The 19,776-nt window shown below is 54.0% G+C and overlaps 7 protein-coding genes across 7 annotated transcripts; 4 read left to right on the top strand and 3 right to left on the bottom strand.

Annotated features, from left to right (window-relative positions):
* Positions 1-4: 4 nt before the first annotated feature.
* COCCADRAFT_97274 (uncharacterized protein) lies at positions 5-3,236 on the top strand (the record flags this gene model as incomplete). The annotated part of the gene is made up of 3 exons (XM_007714533.1): positions 5-911; positions 962-1,059; positions 1,107-3,236. The coding sequence occupies 3 exons, from the start codon at positions 5-7 to the stop codon at positions 3,234-3,236; spliced, it is 3,135 nt and encodes a 1,044-aa protein (XP_007712723.1).
* Positions 3,237-4,044: 808 nt separating this feature from the next.
* On the bottom strand, positions 4,045-7,472 carry COCCADRAFT_37151 (uncharacterized protein; the record flags this gene model as incomplete). Its single annotated transcript, XM_007714532.1, has 4 exons — positions 4,045-4,169; positions 4,243-4,570; positions 5,573-7,162; positions 7,356-7,472. 4 exons carry the CDS (start codon positions 7,470-7,472, stop codon positions 4,045-4,047), a joined length of 2,160 nt encoding a protein of 719 aa, XP_007712722.1.
* A 1,313-nt stretch (positions 7,473-8,785) lies between these two features.
* COCCADRAFT_5410 (uncharacterized protein) lies at positions 8,786-10,784 on the bottom strand (the record flags this gene model as incomplete). Its single annotated transcript, XM_007714518.1, has 2 exons — positions 8,786-10,287; positions 10,352-10,784. 2 exons carry the CDS (start codon positions 10,782-10,784, stop codon positions 8,786-8,788), a joined length of 1,935 nt encoding a protein of 644 aa, XP_007712708.1.
* A 658-nt stretch (positions 10,785-11,442) lies between these two features.
* Positions 11,443-12,897, top strand: COCCADRAFT_97267 (uncharacterized protein; the record flags this gene model as incomplete). Its single annotated transcript, XM_007714531.1, has 6 exons — positions 11,443-11,484; positions 11,543-11,557; positions 11,611-11,815; positions 11,864-12,174; positions 12,236-12,241; positions 12,301-12,897. The coding sequence occupies 6 exons, from the start codon at positions 11,443-11,445 to the stop codon at positions 12,895-12,897; spliced, it is 1,176 nt and encodes a 391-aa protein (XP_007712721.1).
* A 2,474-nt stretch (positions 12,898-15,371) lies between these two features.
* On the bottom strand, positions 15,372-15,569 carry COCCADRAFT_97288 (uncharacterized protein; the record flags this gene model as incomplete). The annotated part of the gene is made up of 1 exon (XM_007714530.1): positions 15,372-15,569. A coding segment is annotated over one exon (198 nt), but the record flags the coding sequence as incomplete, so codon positions are not given.
* Positions 15,570-16,171: 602 nt separating this feature from the next.
* Positions 16,172-18,109, top strand: COCCADRAFT_5408 (uncharacterized protein; the record flags this gene model as incomplete). The annotated part of the gene is made up of 3 exons (XM_007714517.1): positions 16,172-16,354; positions 16,438-16,735; positions 16,827-18,109. 3 exons carry the CDS (start codon positions 16,172-16,174, stop codon positions 18,107-18,109), a joined length of 1,764 nt encoding a protein of 587 aa, XP_007712707.1.
* Positions 18,110-18,744: 635 nt separating this feature from the next.
* On the top strand, positions 18,745-19,293 carry COCCADRAFT_37147 (uncharacterized protein; the record flags this gene model as incomplete). Its single annotated transcript, XM_007714529.1, has 2 exons — positions 18,745-18,813; positions 18,874-19,293. The coding sequence occupies 2 exons, from the start codon at positions 18,745-18,747 to the stop codon at positions 19,291-19,293; spliced, it is 489 nt and encodes a 162-aa protein (XP_007712719.1).
* Positions 19,294-19,776: the final 483 nt, after the last annotated feature.

Below are 19,776 nucleotides of genomic sequence, written 5' to 3'. Positions count from 1 at the left end.
CATCATGTCGTCGGCTCGCTATGCTCCCTCGCACGCCATGCCCATGGCCCAACAGGCCGCATACCGCGCCCCAGGCCCCGTTGCCGTCTCCAATGCGCCCCCGGGCACCTTTGCCCCGGGCACTAAAGTCCAGGTCGGCAACCACCGCGTCACAATCGAAAAGTACCTGTCCGAGGGTGGCTTTGCCCACGTCTACCTCGTCCGCGTACCAAAGTCGGATCCAAAGACGCCAGAGACTGCAGTCCTCAAGCGCGTGGCATGTGCGGACAAGGAGGCCCTCGCAAATATGCGCACAGAGGTCGAGACCATGAAGAAGCTCAAGGGCCACAGCAAAATCGTCACCTACATGGACTCGCATGCATCCCAACTCAAGTCGGGCGGATACGAGGTCTTCCTGCTCATGGAGTTTTGCTCGGGCGGTGGCCTCATCGACTTCATGAACACCAGGCTGCAGCACCGCCTGACGGAGCCCGAGATTCTGCACATCTTCTCCGACGTCGTCGAGGGCGTTGCGACTATGCACTACCTCAAACCACCCCTCCTCCACCGTGATCTCAAGGTCGAAAACGTCCTCATCACCACCGTCGGCGGCAACAAAGTATACAAGCTCTGTGACTTTGGCTCCACCGCACCCCCGCGCCCGCCCGCCTCGACTGCTGCAGAGGGGAGGCTGATTGAAGAAGACGTCCAACGCCACACCACCCTCCAGTACCGCAGTCCCGAAATGATTGACGTCTACCGCAAGCAGCCAATCGACGAAAAGAGCGACATCTGGGCCCTGGGCGTCTTGCTATACAAACTGTGCTACTACACTACCCCCTTTGAAGAGGTGGGGCAAATGGCCATTTTGAATGCCTCGTTCAAGTACCCGGCATACCCTCAGTTTTCAGACCGCATAAAGGCACTCATAGGTGTGTAGGCTGTAGAAAACAGGCTTCTTGCCATGGCTAACCCTGGGCAGGTTCCATGTTGCGTGAAAACCCCCAGCATCGACCAAACATTTACCAGGTCGTTGCCGAAGTCTGCTCAATGCGCCACCGGCCAATCCCCATCAAAGACGTATGTATAAGATACTGGTTCGACTGTCTGCTGCTAAGACATGCTAGATCTATACTGGCAGGACCCAATCAGAAACCCGCCAGAACCAGCAGCTACCTCCTTCGGAGCCTCAGGTCTCTACACCCCCTCCTGTCGTGGGTCTGCAAAGAGTTGCTCCCACTGTCCAGGTTCAACAGTTGCCAGATATAACGCCAATGAGGAGAGGACGGCCTACTGGACCAACGGACCAACCCCCACCAGGAGTCAAGCCCAGCCCGTCGCCTATAAGGGGAACTACCTCAGACCCCTTTGCGGCACTAGACTCTCAAGATGTCCAAGTGAGGCGTGCTGCTGCCGACGAGCTTGCATCTCGCTTTCCCTCGCTGGACGAGTTCTCTCTGCTGCACGACCGCGGCCAAAAGTTTGAATTTGGCGAAGCACCCACGTCTTCTGATCCGGCACTGTCCAAGCGGGTCACAGAGGCACTGGCAGATGAAGCTTTTGCATCCCCTTCACCCCCAGCTGTCGACTCGACACCTGGAGTGAAGCCCTCGACTGTCTCCTCAGGAGGCCTTTCCAGAGCTACATCACTAAGGAAATCTGCGCCCCGTGAGGCCAATGATAGCCCACACTCTACCAACCAACAGGGCATACAGCAGCCCATTCCACAGAGAGTCAACATGGTATCTACTGGGGTGCAAACATCCCCACGGGCATCTCCTGTTCCTTCACAAAAGTACCCAGACGTCAACAGCCGCCCAATCTGGAAGGTTCCTCTGACCTCGCAACACAGCCGAACCATGAGCCATACGCGCTCGTTTGAGAAGCCGCCATCAAGCCCTCTTTCCAGCCCAGCACTAAAGCCCGAATTCGCTTTGCCCCCGCGCCCGGTGCTGGAATCAAGATCAAAGTCTCAGCTTAGCATTCCGAGATCGCCTGCATCGGCAAGGCCCTCATTGGAGAGCCAGCGCCCATCTAACATGGAGCTTGGCTCTGCTATAGATCGGTCAAGGTCTGCAAACTCAAATTCGCGCCCAGTTAGCATACACGTGGAGTCGAACCTCGACTATCTACGTGATCGAGAAATGACGGGCGGTCGCAGCTTTGATGCTCCGTCGTTGCTACGCCGTACAACTTCAAATGCAGTAGATGATTCAGAGCCTGAAGAAATCAATGTACGATCAAGCGTAGACTTTCTCCGAAGCATCGAGCAGGAAGAGCATGGCCACAAGCATCGCCGCAGTAGTTCACACTCCAAGCACGGTAAACGCGGAAGCTTGACCAACATTGTCAAGGGCAAGTTTGGCGACGCTTTCCGGCGCTTTGAGACAACCCACAAGACACCTGAGCATGAGCGTGATCAGCCGCCTCTAACCCCGGTCGATCACCAACACCTGAGCTCCAAGGGTGGTCTGACCCCTATTGCTGGCTCGGAGACGACAGGTGGATTAAGCGACGATGACCGCAGCGCCATTGACGAAACGCAAGACCTGTCACCAGAGGTCCGAAGGGAGTTGGAAAAGAGACAGTTGGCAGAGGAAGAACGTCGCGTAGAAGCCGCAGCAGCAGAGTACAAACAACGAGTGGCATCCCAGGCTCAAGGAAAGGTAAAGCCCGGTCCATCCAAAGCCTCAACCATCCAAGACCGTGTCAAGAACCTCTTGGACGAAAGCAGCAAACCAACTCCCACCAACCGCACAGCCGAAGGCTACGGCAAATACACCGACACCGGCAAGCCCCTTCCCCTGCGACCCCAGGATCAAAGCGGCACCCCCTCCCGCACTCAACCCCCCGCCATCGCCCGAAAACCCGTAAACGTGCCTTCTCAGCCCCAACCACAAGACATGGCCTACACCAAGCCCTCGTCAATCCGACCCAACATGCCCCCTCCCGTCCCCTCTGCCTCTGCTCCCCCAACAATCAACAACATGCGTAACCCCTCTGGTCCACCTCCCCGCGCGCCCAAACCAAAAGCCCTGCAGACAGGCACCCCCGGTTCTTCGCCCTCCTTGTCATCTACCTCCCCTACCAAGGCTTCTGCAAAAGATAGTATCGCCAACAAGCCCCTGCCGTCGTCGCTGGCAAGTCAGCAAGCCGATGATCTCGATGTGGATACGTTTAGTAAGCGGTACCCTAGTTTGAGTGGGTTGGAAATGGTGGAGACGGAGATTCCAAGGGGGAGAGTGAGGGATGTCTAAGGTGGACTAGACTAGACCACCTTTTTGTTGTTGTTTGAAAGGATTGTGCATGGTGGAAGGGGGAGTGGAAGGCTGTGAGAGTAGTTGGAAGTAGAAAGGAAGTAGAAAGGAAGCAAGCTGAGTTTTTGGGGGGTATGAAATACAAGGAAATCGCATATTTGAGACACATAACCTTTTTTTTTCTTTTGGGAGATTCACGGTCTTGCATAGTATAGCATGTATATATTTGGATTCTTCTTTGCTTCTTCTGAGAAGCAAAAAGGAATGAGGGAGAGCGAGTAACGTGTTATGTACGTGGTATAGATATTATGGAGAGAGAAAAACAATATAGCAGGACTATATGAGATGACGTGCTGAACATGTGTGAAAAAAAAATGCCTTCCTCTTCTTCCTAGAAAATTGGCGTTTTGTCTACTACGGAGCCCTAACACAACTCTAGAGTACATCACTGCACGAGAAAAAAAAACACGTCAATACAAGTGGGGTCAATCAATCAATCAATCATCAGGCATATGTGGCACACAGCAAAAAATACGTTGAATCCTTTCTCAATTGGTATCACGGCTCTCTTCTCAAGACGAAGAAAAAGAGGCCAGTCTAATTCCATACAACCCCATCACATCGTTCACCCCTCACATTTCCCCATCAAACTCCATTGCCATGCCCGACCCGGAAACCGAACAGAGAGCAGCCGAAGATTCTTGACCATTGCCGAAGGGAAAAAGTTGAAAAAAAAAGAAGGGCGAGGTCGTCGAAGTGTGCATGGGAGGCCGTCGTAGTTCTCGTAGAGGAAACGAGATACGGACGTTTACTGCTCGGTCTGGAAGTAGTTGAGGAGGATGCTGCGCTCCTGGGACTCCTCACCCCAGTCCTTGACGACGACGCAAGAGCAGTTGACGACCTTGCGGGGGTTGCCCTCACGGTCAATCTGGCCTGTAGACATGCTTGTTAGCCACATGATGTTCCCCACATCCTAGGGAAAAGAAAAGAAAAGAAAAAAACGTACAGAGACCAGCCCACTCGCCGAGCTGCTTGCCATCAGGGACCTTGATCAGAGGAATCTTGTGCTCGGAGCACAGGGCAACAACGAGCTTCTTGTACGCCTCCTCCTCGCATGCCTCGTTGAGGACGCACATGTGCGCCTCGCGGCGGTCGAGCGCCTTGGACGCCTCGCGCAGACCACGGGCAAGACCGTCGTGGATGAGAGCGAGCTTAAGGACGCCCTTGAGCGCCTCGAGCACGCTCATCTGGCCCTTGCCGCCGGACGCATCCGCGGAGACCTCGACCTCGGCGGCCGCGCTGACTTGGGACTTGGTATCGTCTTCTCCGTCCGACTGTTGGGGGGTTTTCACGTCAGCGACATTTCGCGGGGTACGAGCGAGAGGGGCTGGGCCGCGCAGTGTGTTGGGTTGCGTCGCTGACTACCAGCGGCGCTTCCAATGGCACTTGGAGATGATGTATAGGGGGGGTACATACCATGATGTATGATTTATATCTGTCGGGTGTTCCTCGAAGAGTAGATGGTGATGATAAAGAGGAAGATCGAAAAGTTTAGCGATTCGCCGAAGCTAAAATTGGTTTGCGTGGAGAGGTCTAACAAGCGAGAGACTAGTGACAGCTATCACGTGACGTTTCTCTCGAACATCGTCGTCGTACTAACGGAATCCCTACAATATTGCCTTACAGCAATCGAGAATTTCACCACCCATGATAACTTGCTTTTTTATCATCGTCTCGGGGAAGACACGGCTGAAAAATCTCTGATCCCTGTACGCATTTCATATCTATCAAACTCAGTCCACCAAGCAAGTCAATGCAGCGAGTCAAGATTGCATGACTGATATCATTATGAATCTATAAATTTCGACTACCCTGACAAGGCTTCGTCGCTTGTGCTTGGACCTGCCGAAGCCATGTCTCGCCCCTAACGAAACCCATCCTCCTCTCTGACCATTGCTAGTCTTGGACACCTGAAGTCCGTCTCTGTCTGTAATGAAAGGAGAAAAAGGAAATACTGGCTGTCTGCCATGTGGATATACTCATATATGTATGGGTCCTGAAACCTAGAAGAGAATACGTCCGCCAACGGGATAAAAAAAAGGCATGCAGAACCAACGGGGAAGGAATGAGATGACAAATAACAATGGAACAAGTCGCTGAAACGCTATCAGCCCAGGTCTGCACAGGGGAATGAATGGAAGTAGAGTCGAATGTGGGCCGCCCAGCCGAAGCTGTGCGCCAATAACGCCATACACAAAAGGAAACCAGTTTTTGGATGCAGTTAGTACGAAAAAAAGGGAAATGAAAGGAAACACAAGGCGAGAAGGCTACATGACGATGCAGCACAAGCCCTTCTTCTCCTTGACCTCTTCCTTTGGCTCAGCCACTCGAGTAACTTCAGGCTTTGGTTGTGCGGGTACGATAGGAGGGGCCAATTTGGGTGAAGGAGAGCGATCGGCTCCTTGAGGTATTGTTGGAGTCAACTTGTAAGCACTCTGCTCCATGGTTGGAGATTTGGCAGTGTTGGTGTCGCCCTTCTCATTCGATGAGGACTCCTGCTTTGTAGGGCTAGGAAGGGGCCAGGCTTCTTCTTCCCGGGCCTTCTCAATAGCGATAGGGTCGAGGTTGGCAAGCTGCGAAAGTCGCTTGCTCATCATGGGATCATCGTTCAACAGACGGAAATCCTTGTCGTACATTGAGCCAACTCTGCCCTCGTTCTCCCACTGCTCTTGCTGCATTCGCTTCGCGTGGGTGGGGATAATCTGCTGGTCCGGAGGAAGACGCGGGTCTGGTTTGTACATGGATGCTATCCACGGTGCCTCTCCTTCTGGCCGGTGGGCAGTAGTAGGGCGTGTGGCCATACCGCCGCTTGTACCAGGGCGCTTGTTAGGAGGTGAAGTGCTGGACGTAGTGCGAGACTTGGTCTGCTTCTTTTGGACGCTAGTTTTTCGCGATGCGGATGGGTTTTGCTTGCCCGCTGGTTTTTTGACAGGCGACTTTTGCGGCGACTTGGGCGGAGAATAGCTTCCGGTTGAAGTATTGCGCCTGTGACCATGATGCATCATCCTTTCTTGTCCATCCTCGTAATCGTCAAGCAGCACCTGGCTACCTACACTGCCACTGCGGACGCGCGCGCCCATTGTAGCAATGGACTCCCCGTTCAAGTGGGTGCTTCCTGCCCTTGACCTAGGAAGCGGCGCATCGCGGTCTGCTACCGAAGAAGGAACGGGTATACCACTCGTCTTGGGTAGTGGAATGCGAGATGTACTAGGTCTCACGGTGTGGTTCGCCTTGGAAGACGTGGGTTGGAATTCCACAGTCTCGTCCTGGAGTGTTGGGCTTGTAGTGTGGTTTTCATACGCCTCCTCGTCGCCAGCCGGAATAGTGGATACACGTTTCCTCGGCTCGGACCGCTCATCGCCGTTCTTTGACTGTTCGGTCGATTCCGAGTTTGTGCGGTCCCGTGCACGCCGGCTTGCGCTTTGCGAACGACTGTTGGACCTGCTAGATCGCCCGACTCTAAAGCCAGCCTCTTCTAGTTCCCGAGTTTCAATCTCCTTGAGTTTGTCTCGGTGAATCCAGTTGTTTTCGTCATATTCAGGGTCTGACTGACCCCCCTTGGAAGTCTTTTTCTTGGGCTTTCCCTTGATGCTGGACGGGCCTCTTTTGTTGTTGGTATGAGTCTTGTAGTACTCCAAGACACTGTCCTGGTCAGTGTTGCTGGCAATCATTTCCCCGCTCTTCTTCTTGTGTAGTTCGTCGACGCGATCGGAAACGGGCTGGGATCGGCCCTGATCTTGAGAGCCCCACGTAGGTGAGCGTACGGGCTGAGCAAAGCCGTTGGCCTGCGAGCTGTAGGACTGATGGGCACCGTGGGTGTAGGCGCCGTACTCGGACATGTGGTGTTCTTGGTCAAGCGACTCTCTCTGTGCACGCGGTTAGCAGGCTAGTCCATGCACTGACATCATTGGTGAAAGTGGGAATTATGTGGCAAGTGGGCAGACTTGGCGAAGCGGAAGCACCATGGTCCAGCGCTGCAGTAGCGCATCTAGTGCGAGGGCGACAAGTGTGTGATGTGTTGTGAGACATGGTGGCAGCAAAGGGGAATTAAGTACGCACCAAGCCGTTGACGGGAACAGCGAAATCCCAGGATCCCCGTCCGCCGTGAGAGCTGCTGGGCGGTGTCAGCTGCTGGATGGGGGCTGCTGTCTGGCGAGAGGAGGCGAGAGCAGCCATAGACGGTGGTGCAGAAGTCGAGGAGGGAGGCGGCGTGGAAGATAGAAAGGACCCGGAGGGGGGAAGGAGGCGCGAGTGACGATGTTGACAGCAGGCGTTGCCAGCCTGTACGCCCGGGGAATGAGGCGAGGGTGCTAGGAGACGACGGGGGTTTGGCGGTGGGCGCTCGTTACTATGGAGCACTCGTGACTACCAGCAAAGCGCCATGGGTGAGCAGGAGCAGAAGACGTGGTGGGTGTGGGGACACACGGATCCGAGGCGGCGAGGGGCGGTGCTTTGGATGCGCGTTGCAAGCAGATTCCCTGCAGGGCCGGCCGTTGAGTGGTGACAGCGGACTAAAGTGAAGGGGACAAGGAAAAAAAATAGTGTACAGTGGTGGTGATGGTGGAGAGGGCAAAGGAGAAGGGTAGCGATTGAAGGGTCGACGTCGCGTGCTCAGCGTTCCTGCAGCTGCTAACAAGAAATGCGTGAGCAAGGCGCGACGGGATGAGGGAGCCCCGTCAGGAGGAGAGAGGACTTGAGAGCTGGAGAGCGCCGTCGAGCGCTCAGAGCCGGGGAGCAGGGCGATTCGTGCTTGGCAGAAGACTGCTCGGGCCTCGACTAATCTGCGGCCCTGGCTCCAAAAGTGGCTTTGGGGCCGTCATAGGAGCAGCAACTCCTGGAAGCCGACGGCATGGCTGCGTCGACTATTGATTGAGTCGCGAAGAAGCAAATCCGCATCCTCACTCCCTTGCGCGCACCCCCTTCTGGCGTCCACCCCCCCCTGTGGCCGTCTCCCTTGTCGCCGCTCACCACCACCACCACCAACAACATCGTGTAACAAGACCCGGTCGCCGGACAGACTCACGGCGCACCAGCATGAACCGTCTGGTTATTATTGCACGTGTTGTGCACGCCGACTGCCCAATGCACAACTGCCAGACAAGCTTCCGTCTCCCTGCGCCTTTCCCGTTCCTGGCAAGATAGTCTGCGGCAACGGCCCAGGGTTCCGCGTCGTGACCAGTGGGACTCGTCTACTTCGAGTTAACCAAGTGGTAGTGCTTAGGCAGCAGAGCGGACGCTGGCACACGACTCCAAAGTTTGTGAGTATATAGCAGGTATATCGACATACGCATAAACACACTGCCACCATGCACCGAGGAACATCCCGTCGGAAGGATGCATGGCCAGCCCATGGGACGACCCACGACCCGCGCCCAACGGCCGGGTCGACGGTGGATTTAAGTAGACAAGATGATCACCATCAAAAATCGTCTTCGATGCTCAGTCTGGAACTCCAAAGAATCCAAGCTATGAACCGGACGCGATCATCACTACCAGCCAAACGTTTCATCGTACCAAAACACATCGTGGCCCTTCTTCACCCATACCTCGACATTGCTCCTTAGATCGTCTGTCATCCGCTTGGGGCCACAGCAAATCACAGCAGTCCGCACCCCCTTGCTGAACACCTCGTCTACAATTCCCCTGAGATCGGGCCTCCCACTCTTGATCGCCATACCCTTGCGTGGCTTTTCCATCTGCTCCTCCATGCTCAGCAGCTGCTCATTCTCCTGCATTTCAATCGCCTCGCCATCTTCGTCATCCGAATCAACGGCAAATGCACCACCAGACGCATTCGCATTGACTTGCAGATTTGGTCCCGACGGCCGTGTCACATAAACCTCCACGTTGCTCGGTCCGTGCAGCAGCCCATTTCCGTTCGCTTGCATCCCTGCACCGCCCTCATCATCGTCATTGTCATCGTCCATCTGCTTATCCCCAGATTGCGAGTTTGCAGGGAATGCCCACTGTGTCTCGACAAGCTTCTGCACTGCCCATATGAATCGGATCTGCGTGCTTGTAGGTGTGAGGCTATGAAGCTCGCGAATGCTCCGATAGATTGGCATAACAAAAGTTGCTCCCACGCCACCAGCTACCAAAAGCACTTTGTCATAATCTGACAGGTCTGGCAGCCGGGTCGATCCGCCATAAGGCCCCTCAAGAGTCAGTGGCAATATTGGAATGTCGCCGCCTGCTGTGGGCAGCATGGGTACGCTGCTGCCCCCCTGTGCCAGAGATCGCGCAAGCTCCGCAAGGTACTTTGTGTTCCCGTTGAGCGTTCTCGCAATCAGTAGCAATTCCTTGTCTTTAGACGGGAGGGATGCAATCGTGAATGGGTTTGTCTTGTTAACAGCGAGCATTTGATCGTACCATTTGGGAGTCTTGCCTTGATTCCCGGGTTTGCTGAGGAACACATGCTGTCCAGGTTTCCAGGTTAGAGCTTTGCTGTCCGATGGTAATGGAATGCGAACTTGAACCAGGTTGGTACCGGGAAGAAGCTTGATGGTGCCTTGGTATGTCTTGAGACGCAAAGCGCGGAAGATGAGATGTAGAGCCTCTACTGCAATAATCTCATACACGTATACGCGGAGATGCGATACGTGAAGGAATAGCGGCACAATAATCAAGTTTGCAATGGCAATGTGTGAAATGTAGAAGACGCGGTAGTTTCTCTTCCGCACAAACCCAAGGGCAGTGGTGCTGATGATGGAAAAAAGGATGATGCTGATGAGGCCCCAGATCACGTCCCAGTCCTTGATTCGCTTTGCAATGAAGCCAGACAAAACGAAAAAGTTGAGGTAGAATGCCGTGTGCAGCAGGAACAGAAGGAATACGATGCGTCCTAGAATTTGGTGGAAGTTCTTAATCTGCTCATGTGAGAGTCGCGTCAGAAATTGCACCGGGCTGTATGGTGCTCGCATGGCCAGCAGGTAGTGAATTGGTAGTTGTGATGCGCCAATTTGCCCAAATCGCTTCGTCAGATGAAGATAATCTACCCATAATTAATCAAACAAACAAACAAAAAAATGAAGCTCGAAAAAATAAATCAAACATACCTTTTCCAGTGTGTGCAACTGAGAGGTAGAGCAGCCATATTGTCCACGCAGCCGCACCGATCCACTCTCCTCTTGTTCCCCAGGCCCAACCCCTAATGGCATCTTTTCGCATCCACCACATGATCCTATTGCACCCGCCGTGCACCTTTCTCAACCAGCCCAACCTATCATTTGTGCTTTTTGCAAAGGAAGGAGATTTAGGCTGATCATACTTCAAGCCACTTCTGATGACCCATGAAATGGCAAAGCCCAGCTGGAATAGCGCAAAAATGACCAGCACCGACCACTGTGCAACAAAGCCATACCAGTCCAGATACTCGCGGCGCTGGTGCTTCTGCTTGTCGTCGAGAGATTCAAAGTAGTACCCAAAAGCCCAGTACCGATCCGTCGTCACCTCGTGGTGACCCTCGTGGCGGCGGAGAAGGAGATCCATACTGGTTTTGTCAAAAGCATGCGGTGTTAAGCTTTTATAGAAGGACTTGCCGCGAACGGCGGAAACCTCGGCTAGATAGCAACAACGACTAAGTACTCTGGCGGTGACGGTTTGCTAACAACAAAAAAGTCCGGATCCAGACAATCAGTGTGGAGAGCTGTTTTTCTTTTTCTGATGATATATACTTTGGCTGTTGTGTACGTGTCATGATCACGGCCACAAGTCGGAGGTTGGTTGATGGCTAGACTTTCCCACCTGGACGCATTTGCTGACTGAACTGGCGCCAAAAGGGCGATAAGCCAATGGGAAATGTGTTATATTCGGACAATGACAGGCACCAACCCCCCCCCCCTTTATTCAACTTTACCTACCTTTCAGCCCTTTCTTATTCCGAATTTTCGTCAAACTCAGTTTTGGGGTTGTCGTATGGTTATGCGGCGGAAGTTGGGAGGGGGGGCTTGAATAAAGAGGCGTTGTATTCAAGCGTTGACGGGCATGGGTCTAATTTGCTACACAGGCGGTTAGGCGCACCCCGCTAAACACGGTCATGCATGGCCAAGCGGCGTGTGTGGCGCCCATGTGTACCACAGGTGGTGCAAGGTGTCTTCCTAAACTGGTCATTATTGGTAACGAATTGCAATATACGTACATGTACACTATGTCTGCTACTGCTCCCAAGACCCCGATTTGGCTCGACTGCGTGTGTACCTGCTTTTATCTCCTGCGCATCCCATGAATACTGACCCTCGCCTCGTAAGGATACCGGCCATGATGTGAGTGTGATAGCTACATCGCTGCCCGCTTGTTACTCAACACTGTGCCTCAGGATGCATACGCACTTCTTTTGTGTGCCCATGACCCTCAAGTCGAGCTACTTGGTGTAAGCACCGTTCACGGCAACGCTGCGCTCGACCAGACGACCTACAACACTAGGGCGATACTCGAAGCCATTGGTAGGCGCGATGTTAAAGTCTGCTCTGGCGCAGCGAAACCGATTGCCCGCGATGCTGTACACGCAGCCGACATCCATGGTACCTACAAGACTCAAAGCCCAGTGAACATGCACTGATTTTTTGCAGGCGAGTCCGGCTTAGATGGAGTCACGTTGCTCCCAGTGCCAGTTGAGCCAGCAGCCACCGATGTCGACCATCTCGAGGCCGCATACCGGGCGCTCATTGCTACGCCTCCAGACACCGCCTGGCTAGTTTCCACAGGTACCCTGACCAACATCGGCTTGTTATTCCAGAAATACCCTGATCTGGTCGGCCACATCAAGGGCCTCAGCATCATGGGAGGAGCCGTCGGCGGAGGCTTTACAGATGCGCCAATGGGCAAAGTAGAAGGCGAGGGAGAAAGATTTGGCAACTGGACTCCCTACGCCGAGTTCAACGTAAACCTACCTTTTCCCCGACTCTTATTCTTCTCAAACCACAAGGCTAACAACATCACAGATCTATGTAACCTACCTCACTCTCCCATACTTTACCACAACCCAACCACTAACTGACACCCACAGTGCGACCCAGAAGCCTCACACTTCATCTTCTCCAACCCCATCCTCCGCCCCAAAACAACCCTCATCCCCCTCGACCTCACCCACCAAGTCCTCGGCACCCGCAAAGTCCGTCAAACCCTCCTCTACGGTTCTGCAATCTTTGATTCCGCCTCTCCAGCAGAAAATGACCAAACACCAACCCCCTTACGCGCCCTCTTCACCCAAATAATGTCCTTCTTTGCCTCCACCTACGCGGAAGTCTTCTCCATCACCCAAGGCCCACCGTTGCACGACCCCCTCGCCGTCTCCGCAGCGTACAACCCGCGCATCTTCGATGACCGAGACGGCGAGCGCTTCCTCGTCGATATCGTAACGCAGGGTATTCACTCGTCTGATAAATCGCTCGTCGGTGAGCTCGGCAGGACAAAAGTGACGAAGCTTCCTCCTGGCCAGCCTGGCTGCAGGATCCCGCGAGCAGTTGACCTGAATGCTTTTTGGGGGAGCATCGAGAGTGCCCTGCAAAAGGCTGATGCTGTTAGTCCATTGCCGAGGGTTGAGCTTGAGGAGTTGGAGCGTGTGGGTGTTTTTGAGGGGGTGGCCAGGCCCAGTGAGATTTAGATTTAGATACTAGATCTAGATCTGAGAGTAGCTATAAACGGATGTCCGGGTTCTGTTCGGATTTGCGACTTTTCTTCCAAGAAGAGAAAGAGGGGGAGCATTGTTTGGCGGATAGATAAGATTGTGGTGAAGGATGGCTAAGCATATTGGTTCCAGGCTCTTTTTCTTTCCCTCTTGTTCTTTACTTGCGGAGCATGGATAGGGTTGGTCTTGGGTCTTGGGGTCTTGGTTACTTTTCTAGCCTAACTGGTAACAAGCGTACATGTGTACGTGTACATGTGCGTGTCTGAATTTTTCCCTCTCTCCCATCTTTTACATCGCCGATGTAAGCAGTCTTTACGATACGATGTAAGATTCACTAACTCGCTTTCATCGGAGTGTCTTCAGGTCCTCGGGAGGAACCGGTGGTTTTTTTATCCTTTCTGGAAGGGTTGGCATGGTTCTTGATAACTCTTTTTTCCTGTGTCCACGTGTGTAAGTATGTACTGGGACTAGAGGAAGACTGGGAACATGGGGACATGGGGTGGCTATGTTTGCTTCCCAAGACAGACTGGCTCATTGCCATCAAACTGGGGTGTTTCAGAAGAAGTTTCCTCGTGTTTTGTCCAAAATAGACTTCCGAGCACCGCAAGTGCCAGATATTGTGATGTGCAGAATGTTCGCTGGATTTACCACACATTGTATGCCTGTCTATTCCCCCCTTACCTCGAGTTAATCTATCGGCGATATGCCAAGTGACGCGTATGTTACAGCAATATTAGTGTAACCCGTTTCATATCACGGACGCAGGGTGGTCTACAGCATGCTTACAGCCTCTAAAAATACAGTGTGCTCTCTCGCCCTTAATGAAGCCGCCGCAAAAGGCACGTTACGTATCCTATTTCCATAATGGCTCGGTAATATCACATCCTTGCTTGTGTGATGAGCCAAGTGAAGACTAGAAGCATTACAGTCATACGGAACCTTCCTCTGAATCGAGATCTAAGAGTGTCCAAGTCGGCTTGGCCGTGTGAGTACTAAGATTCTAGCGAGGGATACCCGTACGTATTGTACCGTCACGTTAAATTACCGGACAAGATTACTGGACAAAGATGACAGCGAAATCAAAGTGTGTCCGAAAAAGAACACGAGATGGGCGTTTAAGTAAGACCGATTTGGCTCAATATCCGTGTCCTAAACTTTGGGCCCCGCAACTGTTCTCCCCACAAGCGTATGTAGTATGTAAGTATGGAATAGGGGTCCGTTTTTTGGGGGGTAGTAATGTGGGTGCAGCTAAGTTGTACGCAGCTTGGCAAACTGAGTGCACTCGCATGTCCCGCCCGCTCTTGGTTCCCAAGAGATTCCGCAGCGAGGTCCAAGACATGCGACAGACGTCAACAGACCTATGCGCGTCCATGGCGCTCGTCATTGTGCCGTGGTATGCGTTGCCGTAGGCACGTGGCGGTGCGGTTTGGCAGACGAAAGTGGCTGATTTCCCCAACAAGAGGTGCTGTCCACTCGGTCCAGCGGCATTTCGTCCGGCAGCTCCATGGGGCGAGCATGGCGAGAGGGCATGTGGCTGAGAGTTGGATCTGGTGCCAAGATGTGGCGTATGCAATGGACGCGGCGAGCTTTGTACTGACCCGAAAGAGTGCGACGGATATCTGCTCCGAGCGCCTACTATACATTGTAGAACGGGCGGCATGTCAGATCGAAGCAACAGTCTGGTTGAGAGTGTCAGTAAAATGATGTCGCGGCGATACCCTGAGACGGGGCTAGCAAACGCTGGTCCAAGCTGGCACAGCCATAATGCCAATACCCTCAAAAATTCTGGGCACTCTTGGCTGGAACAATTGCCAAGTGGGCAGCGGAATCCCGCTCGCATATTAGCAATATCGACTCTCATGGACCAACTAACAATCAAAGTCGGCCTCTCCATGCTTGTTGGTTGGCAGATGGATGAATGCAATGTAGTGCAATGCAGGGAGTATTTTGCCCAATCAAGGACGCGGTGCACAATTGCGGCTGCTCAGGTCGAAAGGCGCCGAACGACGTCAGCCGACCTAGAAGAGGCAGCTCGAGTTTGGTGTGAAAATGGGGGGGTTAGAGGCATGGAGACCAAGAGCTAGGTTTGCGTGAACCGGATCCAGGGCCGAAAGTACTTACTTAATTGCTAGTGAGCCATGGCTGTCAAGGCGACTGGGACGGTGGTCGTGGCGACGGCGTGGTTTCGAAGCGTCAGAGTTACGTGTGACACAATGCTGGGATGTGGGCGGAGAAGCAAAGGGCAAAGGGCTACAGAATGAGAGCGCTACATGTGTGCACGAAAGCAGGTAATCAGGCAAGCAAGCAAGTGTGATCCTTGGGGGGGCTGCTTTGGCTGCTTTGGCTGCTGCTGCTGCCAGACCTGTTTTGTGGAGAGGATGGCGGGGCATAGTGGCCGGCCGGCAAAGAAGAGTCGCCACTGCAGGCACGCGGCCTTTACCGATGACGGGTCAGCCAGAGAGGGTGTGTGGGTATGGCCGGACAAGAATTTCCGCTATGCTCCAAGAACTCCGCCTGAGCTGGGCAGGCAGCAGCAGCAGCAGCAGCAGCGACTGGGTTGGCAGCACGTCGCAACAGCAGGGAGACGGGCAGCGTGTGAAGAGGCGGGCGGGCGTGTTTTGCAGCGGCAACAGGCAGCTCAGGGCACAGCGAGTGAAGGCTACGGGCTACGGGGAAACTGCCTGTCGGAGCGCGATGGTGAAAGCGAAAGCGCGCAACCCCCCAGCTGGCAGCGGGAGGGCCGGCTGCTGGGAAGGGCAGAGAGAAGGGCATGGTGGGCTGGGTGTGTCGGCGTCGCTGTCGCAACGGCCAATGCCAGCACGCGCCGATTCGTCGCTGAGGGGTTTTTGGGATGCGTCCGATGCGACCGGCTTATTAGGCCAAGGTCCAAGCGCGCACTAGCGCGGCAGTCTAAAACTTGGCCCCAAGAAAATTGGCAGGAGCAGGGTGTGACCAGCTCCGCTCCGAGCACTGCCCAGTCCCCTACATCAGACGCTCAGCGCCCCCCTCCCCCCGCGAAATCCATCTTGCTTGTCTCGGCGCTCTTCTCTCTCTTCTTATTCCTGGCCTCCAAGGACGCGCCTTTGCCCCCCGCAATCTGGTTCTGTCCAGTCCAGTCTCGCTCAGCCGACTGCACTCTTGCCTATCTAGACGCTTTGTGGTCTGGTTTTCTCCCTCCTTCCTCCTCCTCCTCCTCTTCTTCTCTCCACTTCCAAGCACTCCACAGCAACTCTACTACTCCCTGCCAAGAATGAGCGACGTACAGAACGCCGTACCAGCGGCGGCCACCACACCGCAACAGCAGCCTCAGGGCACCCCCATCCAGCAAAATGCCCCAACGCCCGCCTCAGTCGCTGGCGCTGGCTCCGGCGACCAGCTAGTCTGCCAGTGGCAGAACTGCGGCGACCGCCTGCCATCCGCCGAGCAGCTCTATGTAAGTAATGCTCGTCTTGTGCTCAACCTACCCTCGGAGCGCCTGCAATACCACCATCCCACAGTGTACTGACCATCGACCAGGACCACGTTTGTGAGCGTCACGTTGGCCGCAAGAGCACCAACAACCTCAACTTGACGTGCCAGTGGGGCAACTGCCGCACAACAACCGTCAAGCGTGACCACATCACCTCTCACATCCGTGTTCACGTGCCCCTGAAGCCACACAAGTGCGACTTCTGCGGCAAGGCCTTCAAGCGCCCCCAGGATCTCAAGAAGCACGTCAAGACTCACGCCGATGACTCTGTCCTGCTTCGCTCACCAGAGCCAAACCGAGGCGGCGCCCACGGCGCTCAAGGCTACCCGGGCCAGAACGGTAAACGTAAGTCCTCCTCATCTGACTTGTCCCAAAACACATCTCCTTGGACTTGTCTTCCCTCCGTCTCCTTTCAATATCTAACAGTCGGCTACAGTGGTCGCTGACTTGCAGGCGCTTGCCGCTACAGCGAGTGGATATCAATATCCCGATGGTGCACTTGGACCCAATGGTGGCTACGGCCAACAACACCCCGGCGGTGCTCCAGCTGGCTTCTATGGAGGCCCACCCCAGAACTCTGCTTATGGACCCGTTTACTATGCAGTCAACCAATCTCAGCAGCTCAACAACGACTACGAGATCAGGAAGCGTGCTGCTTATGATGCTCTCAACGAGTTCTTCGGAGATGCTAAGCGTCGTGCAATTGACCCTACCACCTACTACGACGTTGGCCAGCGGCTCATGGGCCTGCAGGGTGTTCAGCTCCCAGTCCTCGGCGGCGGCGGCGGTTACCAGGGCGGCATGGGCGAGTACGGCCACGGAGGCACCATGGTTGCTCAGGGACAGCACCCACCCATGCACCACCCCTACTCTCTGCCACTGCCTAACCTCAGGACCAAGAGCGATCTTCTGAACATTGACCAGTTCCTTGAGCAGTTGCAGAGCACCGTCTATGAGAACCCCAACCACGCTGCCGCAGCTGGTGTTGCTCATCCTGGCCACTACATCCACACTGGTGCCGGTTACCGCTCCAGCAACTCACCACCCGGCCTCTCTTCTAGCCACTCGCAATCCTCCCACACCACTGCTATTGGATCTACTAGCGTCGAGACTCCAGCCTTGACCCCCGCGTCCAGCGTTCTATCCTACGGCTCCCAGCACTCACCTGGCGCCTCGCACTCCAGCGGAGTTTCTCCTACATCAAGGAACTCGATTGGTAGCATGTACCCCACTCTTCCATCTGTCAGCGCCATGTCGGACATGTCCGCTGCAGCTCCATCATCGGGACTTGCCCCGGCTTTCGACACCGACAACCGTCGACGATTCTCTGGCAACCTTCTGCAGAAGGCTGCCCCTGATCGATCCGAGAGCTCTATGGATACTTCAAGCGACGTCGGTTCTCCCAAGGATTCTGAGCATGATAGCCTTCACCACAACGTTAACCAACTGGCTCTCCACTCTCCCAAGGTTGACCCTGCTCTTCGCTCGCCAAGCGTGTCTTCATCGACCACCGAGCAGGGCGACTCATCTCAACAATCTTGGGTTGAGAACATCCGCGTGATTGAGAGGCTTCGTGCTTACCTCAAGGAAAGGCTCGAGGCGCATGACTTCTCCGACGACGACGAGGACGTCAAGCATGACGAGGAGCGCCGCATGAGCGATGATGATGCTCACAATCTTTACCCAGTCTTGCGCGCTGTGCAAGAAGGACGGGAATAGGTTTGACGTAGCTCATAAAGGTTCATGATGCTTTGCGGAGTTTGGGCTGGGAGATTGGCGTCAAGGCGTTCGTGAGGAACCACTACCGGTCGAGGAATAGGCTCAGGGTACTTTGTTAACACGGCCATGTCTTGCTTCTGTTCTTTGTATGGTCACTACTAGGGAAAATGTCTTTTACGACCGATTTGTTGAGTTATACATTAGTTAGTTATGGAGGTCGAATTTCATATGTTTCAATCTGTTAACATTTACTGAATAAGTCTACATTATTGCTTGGTAGTTGAATGTCTGCCAACCTTTGCGCTGTGCTGTGGTACCTGCTTGGTATGCTTCTTTATCGTTCGCCAAGCCCACGGCCCATGTGCATGTGTAATCGGCCTTAATCCCCCACACTGATACCCGATACCAACCGTCATCGTTCCCCACGTTCCTATCTGTCCAGAACGCCGGGTGCTTATAGTTATAGTTTTACACGACCCACTCGGAGCCGCGTGCCATGCATTGCGGCATGTGAGCTTTGGTCTCTTTGCTTTCTTACCCGTTAACTAGCCACCACACGCACGCCTGCATTGTCCAAACAAAACGACAAACCATCTTTGTTTACAACAAAATCCAGTCTCGTACATCAAGACATCATGGCATACGGGCGAGGAGGTGCGGGTAATTATTATGCAGCTAAAGAAGAGAGTAAGAAGGCTGCCGAGGTGGGTGCCTACACGAGCTCTACAATCTAGACATTACGCCCGAGTTGACATTATATCCAGGACATTGAGGCAAACCATTCTGGTTCATCCGTGACTCCAGCCACAGCGCAGCCCTCTAATGCATCGCAAAGTTATGCACACATGGGCCGGGGCGGGGCAGGCAACTGGTATCAGCCTACTGAATTGCAGAAAGACGGTACCTTCACTCAACCTGGCGATTCTACTGCTATACCTACATCTCCTACCCCACAGGTTAGCACGCCATGGCATCCTGAGGGCCAGGAGCTGCCTATTGCGAGGGGCGGAAGAGGTGGAGCAGGTAATTTTGTATGGAAGAGCGAAGAAGTGGGAAAGAAAGAAAGAGAGGTCGAAGACGTCACTAAAGAGGGATTGCGCGAGCAGGCAGAAAGGAGTGTTGAAGCAGAATTGGCTAAGCCACCTGGTGCACTGCTTGGGAAGAAGACCGAGAAGGGCTGGTAATGGGTCCAGGCACCAGAACTTGACGCAGAGCGCATCGCGTAGTGAGACAGCATTTACATGAATAGTTTGTCCAGCTCCCCTTCAATAAGAAAGCATTCAACTCTGAGACGCTCTTTGCGCTTGATCCCAACGACGATGGCTGCACACATCTGACATCTGCAGTTGCAACTAACAACCTGCGAATAAAAGCCATCACATCCGAAATTCACACCACAGAGTACTGTCCATTTCCCTCACCTCTCGAATGTGACTAAACTGGACCAAGAAAGCCACATCATGACGTCGTGTCCTATTATGGAAAACACGGTCCGTGCACTTTGTTTATCCACGCCCTAGCCGATTTACTCCCACATCCCGTATCCGTGCCAAGGCTTAGCTTATTAAGCTAAGTCAGCTGCGCTGACACTCGCCGCAGGCGAGTGCCGACGCTCAATACGATATTACCATCAATACGATATTTTTTCGCGCAACCCAGATATATTG

This window comes from Bipolaris zeicola (genome assembly GCF_000523435.1).
Source record: "Bipolaris zeicola 26-R-13 unplaced genomic scaffold scaffold_83, whole genome shotgun sequence".
Lineage (NCBI taxonomy): Eukaryota > Fungi > Ascomycota > Dothideomycetes > Pleosporales > Pleosporaceae > Bipolaris > Bipolaris zeicola.
This window is presented reverse-complemented; position numbering and strand designations above follow the sequence as displayed.